The sequence below is a fragment of the Hippoglossus stenolepis genome, chromosome 14 (genome assembly GCF_022539355.2).
Source record: "Hippoglossus stenolepis isolate QCI-W04-F060 chromosome 14, HSTE1.2, whole genome shotgun sequence".
NCBI lineage: Eukaryota > Metazoa > Chordata > Actinopteri > Pleuronectiformes > Pleuronectidae > Hippoglossus > Hippoglossus stenolepis.
In genome coordinates this window covers 19,680,128-19,690,082 of record NC_061496.1, presented here as the reverse complement: position 1 = coordinate 19,690,082, position 9,955 = coordinate 19,680,128, and the positions used below count along the sequence as shown (strand labels likewise).

Sequence of the window (9,955 nt, the reverse complement as noted above, 5' to 3'; positions counted from 1 at the left end):
GGAAAATGAGTACTTGGAACAGAACATCTGTGTGACCTACCTAAAATGATAGAAACCATCTTTGAGAACATTTTATTTATTTGTATTTATTAGTTTAGGCCATGTCCCATCTACTAACATGGAGGAGGTGGGGTTTTGACATGTCCTCCATCTTTACACAGAGTTCATGATCCAGTCAAACATGCATGTAGGTAACATACAAGAGTCAAAAAGGGACAAAATCTGTCCTTTTTTATTGTAGTTAATTTTTATAGTGAACAACAGTTTAACTGAAAGTGATAAATAGACATGAGTCAACTTGTCATTAACAAAAGAGGGAGATTTTGCTGCTGCTTGCTGGTTACATAATGATGTTCATTCATCACACAGTCACTCATTATGTGATTCTGTGTAGCAGCAAAACAAAGAGCAGGCTACAGTTCCACCTCATTACCAATTTCATGAAACATTTCCTTGTGCCTCCGTCATCAGTTTTTCTGGATGGTAATGAAAACTAGCCACTGTTGCAGCAGATGTTGTCTATTTATGAAACTGTAAAATACAGTTTGGAGTAGTCTGCAGTACAGGGGAGCAGTTACAGGATTTATCGGGCCTTGGCATAGATCTTAAAGGGGTACGGTGTACGTGTGGCTCCAGTGATTCCCTCTGTCCTCAGCTCAACTCCTTCCAGAGTGGACAAACGAAACTTCTGAAACAAATTGACGAAGAACAAGAACAGCTCCATTCTCGCCAGGCCTTCTCCCAGACAAGCCCGCTTTCCTGGGAAAGACAAGCGCAACTCTGATCATCTACCCACAGTTTGCAGCCAGCATCACTTTGTTCCTGCACCACTTTAAGGTTCAGCGTGTAGGATTTAGCAGCATCTAGTGGTGGGCTTTCAAATTGCAACAATCTAAGGACTCCTACAGTGGCCCTCAGGTTTGGTTTGATCATTCTGTGCTTCCATGCAAATATGGTTCAACTGTTCTTTTATTAAACTTGAAGGACATTTATTGATTAAAGTTTCCAACCTGCAGAGAAAGGTAAAAACGCTTCCCTCCTCACAAACTTTCCCTCAGCATCCAGGAAATGTCCGGGGTTGAAGGTGTCTGGAGTTTCCCACTCAGTCTTGTCAAACAGCACAGAGGTCAGGTTGGGCATCACAGAGGTTCCCTGCACAAAACATGAACCTGAACAATCAACTGTTGTAATTTGTATAGATTTAATATGTCTTCATCACAAGGTCTCTCCTGAAAGGATTGTCATAGGCAGACCTTTAACTTATATGGGTATAGTGTATGTGTTTGTGACCTCAAGGAATCTTCAGTTATTGTCCATGTTTGATGTTATTATCTTGTCAGTTGAGTGTCTTCAGTAAATACTGGTCAACACACACTCTAAATAGCTTCTGTATAAAGTCAACAAAAACTGAAAATGGGAAACTGGAGAACTAACCCTTTTCTTCTGGGAGTTACATTTCCATCTGGTGTCAGGAGATTTATCACAGTAACATTAGGAGGCTCTCGCACATGAACATATTTCACAAACTACACATTACATTTTGTGTATAGTAGAATGTACTTAAGCATTTAAAATCTTTTTTTCCTGTATACTTCTACATACATTACTACATTTACATCTAAGAGTAAATATGAGCTTAAAGAATCGTAGAAGATTAAAATATGATTAAAAAGATTTTAAAAAGTTAGTCCTAAACAGTATAAATTATCCAATATTTCAAGACAATGGAATTTTGAGAGTTGAGGGAAATTTGAATTTGTGGAGTAGAAGTCAATTTTCTCATATTTGCTCTCTCCTGCATCATCCTGCAGGAGACTTGTGACTCTTTGTAGGGGCCAAAACTACTGGACTTAATAGCACAATTTAAACTAGTTCCAACTCTAGCAGCTACAACAGTAAAATGGTATTTACATGCTGATATTGTAATATTTCACTCACAGGGACATTCTGAGTACTTTTACTTTCATGCTGTGTAATTTGCTGATACTTTTGTTTAGTAGGAGTTTAAATGCAGGACTTTTACTTTTTTTTTTGGACTTTGTAGTTACTGTGTGTTACAAGTAGATGTACCTTTGGTATGAAGTAACCACCCAGTGTTGTGTCCTTGGCAGCTACTCTGAGTCCATTCAGAGGAACAATGTTTCCTATCCTCTGGATCTCATGGATGACAGCGTCAGTGTAGGGCATGTTGGGTCTGTCGGCCATAGTAGGCTGACGGCTCTGTCCGATCACTCCGTCTATCTCTGCCTGGACTTTTTCTACGAGGTGAAAGAAAAGAGTTTTAATCTATTAGCTCTTTGAGCTGCCACTATAGGGATCATGAAATGAGCTCCCACCTTGGATATGAGGGTTCTTGATGAGGTAGATCAGGCCCCACTGCAGGGTCTTTGAGGTGGTTTCGCTGCCGGCCATGAACAGATCCAGACAACACAGAGCCAGGTTTCCTTCCTCAAAGCCCTGTTCACTGCGTCTGTTGTGCTGTCAGCCAGATTGGAGACAGAAAACACATACACTTAGTTCATAAAAACTGCTCTGTCCCTGTTCATGTACGTAACGATAGAGGTTAAGTCAAGAATGTGAGCACAGTACTTTCTCTTCTATGAGGAAGGTGTCAATGTAATCTCGAGGGTCGCTGGGGTTCAGATCTAACTTGTGCCTTTCTATCTCTCTCCTGATAGATGCCTCCAGAGATTTGGAGTTGCTGAAGATGCCGTTGTGAGGCCCGGGCAGGTGTTTCATCAGAGCAGGGCACACATCGTACAGCTGTTTAGAGAAGAAACAAGGGACACGTTCAGTCATCTTGTTTTTTATCCACTGGCAGGTAAAGATCTCACTCGAGCTTTGAATATTTTCTGTTGAATACTTTCAAGTGACAAATCTGCGAGTGTCTGTGTTGCTGTGGCGTCTTACTAGAGCCCATATGGAGCCTTCCAAGTAGGCAATCTCAGCCAGATTCTTCAGCATGCTCTGAAAGTCGTGATCACTGTAGTCAAACCGTCTCCCAAACACTATCTGAGAGATGATGTTGGCTACAGCGCTGTTTAAGAGCGGCACAGGGTCGAACAGCTTACCTGAACAGAAGAAATGTCTTCAGTCTATGTATTTACAGTGGTGGGATGTAATTAAGAACATGTACTTCATTATTGTACTTCTATTTTTCTGCTTTCTATGTATCTGTACTTTACTTAAGTAGATTCATTTTACTTGTACTTTTCACTTTTCACAACATATATCAGCCTTTTACAATGCATTGCATTACATGTTTATATTGTTTTCTTTAATGTTTTAGTTATCAATAATGAGATTGGAATTGATCCGCTGATCCAATCAGAGCGGGCAGGTAACATTTGACCCCACCTCCTTCAACGAGAGCAGCGGCAATGCCACAACCTAGACTAGGCCTTAATAATGAAGTAGACTGTAGGAAAAAAGCTACACTCTGCAAGTACTTTTATACTTTATAATTTGTGCCTGTCCTGTTGTTTTTGCTAACCTTCCTCCTTCTCCATCTCCTCCTGCAGATGTTGGCTCTCTCCACAGATGCTCCGCTCTGTGGAGCTCTTGGCCAGACCAAAGGTACGTAGCATGGCCATGGCGAAGTGTCGCTGTCTCCTCCACACCTTCCCGTTACTGAAGAAAAGACCTGCTGAGACACAGAGAAAAGAGGTTGTGAGAGTGCAAATGCAAGTCCCCTAGTAAGAGCTCAGCAGGAGATACTCCAGAGGTTTCATCACGACATTTATCGGAGCTCATGTCTGAAAACAGCTATAGTGTTGCTTTAATACTGCCATACTTCATGTACATAATCCAGGTTTACCTGAGTTGCCTGAATAAATTCTGTTCACCATTGGGCTGTAGGGTCGATCCACAAAGTTGTCCGCCTGTGTCACCAAAGCTTCCTTCACCATCTTCCACCCAGACAGAAACACTGTTTTGTGTCTTCCCAGACGAATGCAGAACACATTCCCATAAACATCAGCGAGCTGTGGATGCAGAGGCAGAGAATAAGAGGCCTGTTGTCCAGCATGTGACTCTGGTAACATGCATTTCTCAGCACAATATATTGTTAAACACTGTGACTCAATATCAGTTTTTTGGGGGCATTGATTTTATAAGTAAGCTTAATATCTTGTTGCAACAAAATATTTTGTGTTACTTTTTAGTAACTCCCCTATACTTGTGTGACTGAAAATTGAAATAGAGAAATTCAGATATACAGAATTTGTAAATGAGACATTAATTCCTCCTTTAGGACATGCTCAAGTTGCTCAAGTCAGAATCAAAAAAACCACTGCATTAAATGTCTTGATGCTCTGCTCTTACCTTGGTGAGGTAAATGTGAGGCTGTTTGGCTTCGATGCTGAAGACGTTTCCTAGAAAAGGGAGAGCTGGTGGTCCCGGGGGAAAGTTAGGAGGATCCTTTTTGTTCAGAAAGTACAGGAGCAGCAGAGCAGTGATAGAGAGGAGCAGCAGTCCCCTCAGATCGAGCCACAGAAAGAGATGATACCCCCTCATCATGGAGCAGAGCAGGAGCACTGGCGAGCAAATGCTAAAAAATGCTATCCGCCTCCTTTCTGCGCCCGTGTTAATCAATTGGGCTGTTCACACCGGCAGCGAAGCGCCACGCAGCGCCGCCCAGCGTCAAATCTCGCGCGCAGCCGCCTGGCTGTTCATACCGGACGCGCATTTCTCCGCCCCGGTTAGCCCGTGATTCTGCTTTCTCCGCTGGTTGTTGTATGCTCCGTTCAATGTAGGGGTTCCCCTCTCTTTCCGTCTCTGTCTGTCTGCTTGTGTGCTTGTAGTGGATGGGCAGATGAGGAAATTCCATCATGTGGGGGAAAAATTCGGGGAAATTGAAACTCCAGGAGAACAGCAGGAAAATAAAAAGTATGGGATGCATATTTTATCATTTATATCATGTCATTTATATCTTTGAAATTCGATTTCCAGTGTGTTTTCTGGCGCGATACGCTGGCGGCGAGCGAAAAAAATAGACCAGACGCCGAAACCATCACTGCGGAGCGCGAGCCGCCCTCGGCGCTGCGAGGTGCTTCGCAGCCGATGTGAACAGCCCAATTGATTAACATGGGGGCGGAAAGGAGGCGCTTCCGCGTCCGGTGTGAACCAGGCATTAGAGATGGGCTGGTGCTCAGCTCATGTATAGATACAGTTTAATGACTAGTGAGAGAGAACAATCTGTGAGATATGGCATCTTTCAAGAATATTAGTTGATTTATAATAATAATAACTCATGGATCTTGATGAGCTTTGGTGGACCGTTGAGGATACTGTTACTGACTTCTCTAGTGTTAAGTCGTTTCAGACATGACCTGCGGGTGAAATCTGGAGAATTGGCTACAGAGTTTACCTAGAGTTTGTCTTTCACTCATGCACAACACAGCAGCGTTCACAACAGCAGCAAATCCTCTGCATTATTCAGGCGAGATGTGGAGCAGAAGGGGGCAGCAGACAAAGGCAGGAAGTGACGTATTAACTCCACTCACCACAAACTCTCTTGACATCATTGTCGGTGTCTTCTACGTATGTGAAACTGCTTTTTCATGGGGAGATTTTTTTTCAGTGGCATAAAACAATAAATTATCAAATAATTTATTTTTCATTTAATTAAATTCATTTTTATTACCTTGTCAGTCTATTATTAATTGATGATTTTTTTAAATTAAACAAAAGCAAACATATTTTAAACTGAAACTATCAACAAATCACTACAAATTTACAAATCACTAACTCCATCACACAGAATTAAATGTACAGGCAGAGAGACTAAGCAGGTCTTAAGAACATGATCATACAACAGTGAAAGCATCAGAATGAGCTGTCTCTCCTGTGATTTGCTTGCGTCTTGTCCTGTTACGCATTGATTCAGTGAAAAACGGTTCAGTGAGATGTTGCCTAATTCAGCGAGACTTGGCATGAACCTTGAAGGGGTGCGGCACTCGAGTAACTCCAGTAACTCCTTCTGTACTCAGCTCTACTCCGTCAGGAACCGTGAAAGAGAACTTCTGCAGTAAACCTACCAAAAACAGAAACAGCTCCATCTTGGCCAGGCCCTCTCCAAGACACATACGTTTACCTGAAGAGTGACACACACACACACACACACACACACACACACACACACACACACACACACACACACACACACACACACACACACACACACACACACACACACACACACACACACACACACACACACACACACACACACACACAAAGGTGTAAGAGCACAAGATGTATATTCTGGGTCATGTTTAAAATGGAGGTTAATCTGCATGGTTTACCTGCAGAGAAAGGCAGGTGAGCTTCTTTCCTCACAAACTTTCCCTCAGCATCCAGGAAGTGTCCGGGGTTGAAAGTGTCCGGAGTTTCCCACTCATCCTTGTCAAACAGCACCGAGGTCAGCATGGGCATTATGGACGTACCCTAAAAAACACGATTCATAGGTTAACACCAAGCAATGCTGCAACAACAACACTCACTTATTTCATTTCTCTTTCTTATATAAAGATGTAATGTTCTGACTTTAAATGACAATGTACCTTAGGTATGAAGTAACCACCCAGTGTTGTGTCCTTGGCAGCTACTTTGAGTCCATTCAGAGGAACAATGTTTCCCATCCTCTGGATCTCATGGATGACAGCGTCAGTGTAGGGCATGTTGGGTCTGTCGGCCATAGTGGGCTGACGGCTCTGACCGATCACTCCGTCTATCTCTACCTGGACCTTTTCTAAAAATTCATCAAATGAATGGTTTTAGCTTATGGCAAGGGGGAAACATTAAAAACTGTATGCTCGGTCGGCCATCAAACATCTTGATCCTGTCTTCATGTCTGTTAGATTGCCACTGACACACATATATATTAGCTACTGCTAATCCATTTGTTTTTTTATTGCCCCTGCTTCATGAAGAGTTCTTCTACGGAGAAAATCATTTATCTGAACTATTTAAGAGCTCTCATCAATAATCCCCTTGGGTTTTGATTTAGTTTTTGAAAAATAAAATAAGTCACATTAATAGTTCCTATCATTCAACACCGCTTTAGCTATCTATATATATATAGTGTTTAATATAGAGTATAGTATATTAACATAGTGTAAAGATGAACGATCTGATTATTGCAGATTGTAGCCAAGTTAAGCCAACATTATATTCGTTGTTGTTGTTAGCATTTCCATAGTAACAGCGAGCTCCACCAATCAGCAAGGTTGCTATTATACTTCAGGATTGTGGGTCGTGTAGTGCTTCTCCTTGACATTGCAAATAAAACGTGTTTTTATTATAACGCAGTTGATATATGAACTTGTGTCTTCTACAGGAGCATATAACATCGTTTCACAAGCTTGTAGCTTGTTGTAAGTCTACCTTGGATGGTTACAATATTGTCTGGTAATCAAAATATATATATAGTAGCAACATTATCAGGTTAATCTTTTATTCCATCACCCTCACATTTGCATTAATTAGCAAATGTTAGCATGTTAACAACCTAAACAAAGAAGTTTTATCATTACTCCTGCGTATCATGATCATGTTAGCATTGTGTGTATGAGTGTGTCCGTATGCTGATGTTTGTATTAATAAGTATTAGCAAGTTACTAAGTATGGATAGATGCAAACTTCTGTTTCCTTCCTATTTCACAGCTTTCTATGCATCTTTGCATGTGACCTACCTTGGATCTCAGGGTTATTGATGAGATAAACCAAAGCCCACTGCAATGTGTTGGCAGTTGTCTCTGTTCCGGCCATGAACATATCCAGAGAGCACATAATCAGATTAGGGTCAGTGAAGCCCAGGTCGGTGTCTTTGTGCTGTTCAAAGAGTGGATATAGCGGTGAATGATTAGCAGTTTGAGAGAGAGGGCTAAAACTCTACGTAAAACACATCTGGCCACGTACATTTTTCATTTCAATGAGGAAAGTGTCAATGTAGTCCCGGGGATTGCTGTGGTCCAGGTCCTTCTTGTGCCTCTGTAACTCCTGGTTCATGAAGTCTTGGAGGTCAATAAAGTAGCTGAATAATTTGTTGTGAGGACCTGGCAAGTAGTTCATCACGTTGGGGAACGATTCATACAGCTACATGTAAGAAAACAGCAGAGGGAACAAAGTTAACATTTCCTTTCACCTTTGAAATTTTGACCAGAGACGTAGGCCTCCTGGTTACGGAGAATTGACCCCCTCAATTCCACCAGAGAGCGTCCTCTCTGGCAATGATTTAACTTAATGTGTGTTATTGACTTACCAAAGCCCATATGGAGCCCTCCAGCCTTATAACCTCAGACAGATTTGTCAGCATGGTCTGGAAGTTGTGGTCGCTGTACTCATAGCGTTTTCCCATCACCATCTGGCAAATGATGTTGGATACAGCGTTGTTGAAGAGGCCTGCTGTGCTGAAAGGTTCCCCTGGAAGAGAGGAGTCCATGTTAGGACAACTCCTCATGTGGGATTATGAGTTTATTGTATGCTGCATTTTAACCACCTTTCTCCTTCTCCATCTCCTCCTGCAGGTACCGGATCTCCTCACAGATGCTCTGCTCCATGAGACTTTTGCCCAGACCCAAGGTGCGTAAGGTGGACAAAGCAAAACGCCGCTGTTTCTTCCATGTTTCACCATTACTCATGAACAGACCAACTACACACAAGCATGCAGAGGAATAAAAGAGTGATCAACTTGCGGGAAGTCACTTCTGTTCTGCACTGGACAAAAGAAAGAGAGGGATGTTTCCACCTGAGCCGCCTTTGCATATCCTGTCAAACATCGGACTGTGTGGTCGATCCACAAAGTTCTCAGCTTGTGTCAGTATGGATTCCTTCAACATCTTATACCCAGTCACAAACACCATCTTTTCCCCCCCGAGGCGGACACTGAACACGTTCCCGTAGACATTAGCCAGCTGCCGACATGAGAGGGAAAGATTCAGGTGAGCCAAACATTTTTTCACTATTTAAATTAAATACAAAACCCACCAATGCACAATGACAACGTGTCAACAATTTTTACAAAAAAAGAACAGATTAACAGGTAAAAACTAAATTATAATTTTGTTTTAAATTGTACTTACTTGATTCTTGTTGTTCTGTGTGTGTACCATCATGGATGAATGCACTTACTGTAAGTCGCTTTGGATAAAAGCATCAGCTAAATGAAATGCAATTTAATGTAAAGTACATTTCCTGAAGTGTGTGTGTGTACATTAAAGGTACATTTACAGTTGTTTGACCAAGTTATACATGTTGTTATAAAGCACATATGCCACTTTCCTGATAGAAACAATACGAATATTCAACTGAATATATATATGTCCTATTAATTCAATTAATAACAACCAAGTTTAAATGTGTAAGAATGGGTCTGTTTTAAAGATTACATGATATTTATTAATATTTGAACACTTAAATAACTTAAAAGCTGTGTAAGTTGAAACCTGTATACTGTACCTTGGTAAAATAATGGTGTGGATGTTTGCTGCCCATACTGAAGAAATTCCCCACAATGGGCAGACCAGGCGGTCCTGGAGGATAATTTGGTGGATTCCTGTGTTTGATGAAATCTGCGATTAAAATAAAAATAAACAGGAACAGAAACAACCCTTTAAGGTCGAAACTGAGCAAAAAATCATAAAGCCACATGGTTTCAAAAGCCAAAGCAGCACCGGGAGGAAGGTCTGTGTTTTCCAATACTTTCTCTTCTGACCAGTGTAACACCAGTGTCAACCCTTTGATTTTGGTCAGTAACACAAATAAAACAATCAGTACAAAGTCTGTACAAAGGTGCTGACATTGTACTTGTGTAACCATTGACAGATAACCCATGCCTTCCTTTCCATCAACAAACCAGACTTTGTCAGGGTAGATGTGAGGAAACTTAAAGCAGTAGTAGAAACCAAATTGTTTGTAACTGGTAAGAAACACTTTTATTTCCCTTCACTGGTTC

General features: G+C 41.5%; 1 protein-coding gene across 1 annotated transcript; it reads right to left on the bottom strand.

The window, feature by feature from the left end:
- Positions 1-58: 58 nt before the first annotated feature.
- Positions 59-9,745, bottom strand: LOC118121285. Its single transcript, XM_035177047.2, has 18 exons — positions 9,460-9,745; positions 8,750-8,915; positions 8,501-8,653; positions 8,264-8,424; positions 7,921-8,097; positions 7,695-7,833; positions 6,564-6,751; positions 6,306-6,447; positions 5,924-6,094; positions 4,324-4,604; positions 3,818-3,983; positions 3,494-3,646; positions 2,911-3,071; positions 2,590-2,763; positions 2,337-2,478; positions 2,071-2,258; positions 1,011-1,152; positions 59-759 (listed from the first exon to the last, which is right to left on the bottom strand). Exons 1-18 carry the CDS (start codon positions 9,649-9,651, stop codon positions 584-586), a joined length of 3,072 nt encoding a protein of 1,023 aa, XP_035032938.2. The 5' UTR covers positions 9,652-9,745; the 3' UTR covers positions 59-583.
- Positions 9,746-9,955: the final 210 nt, after the last annotated feature.

Bases quoted from the DNA above. Each gene is read 5' to 3' on its own strand.
- LOC118121285 (XM_035177047.2), bottom strand. From the start codon at position 9,651: ATGTGGCTTTATGATTTTTTGCTCAGTTTCGACCTTAAAGGGTTGTTT. The intron at 8,654-8,749 runs GTGGAAACATCC...GCTTGTGTGTAG, and splicing joins GATATGCAAAGGCGGCTCAG to TTGGTCTGTTCATGAGTAAT. The intron at 3,072-3,493 runs GTTAGCAAAAAC...TCTTCTGTTCAG, and splicing joins GGAGATGGAGAAGGAGGAAG to GTAAGCTGTTCGACCCTGTG.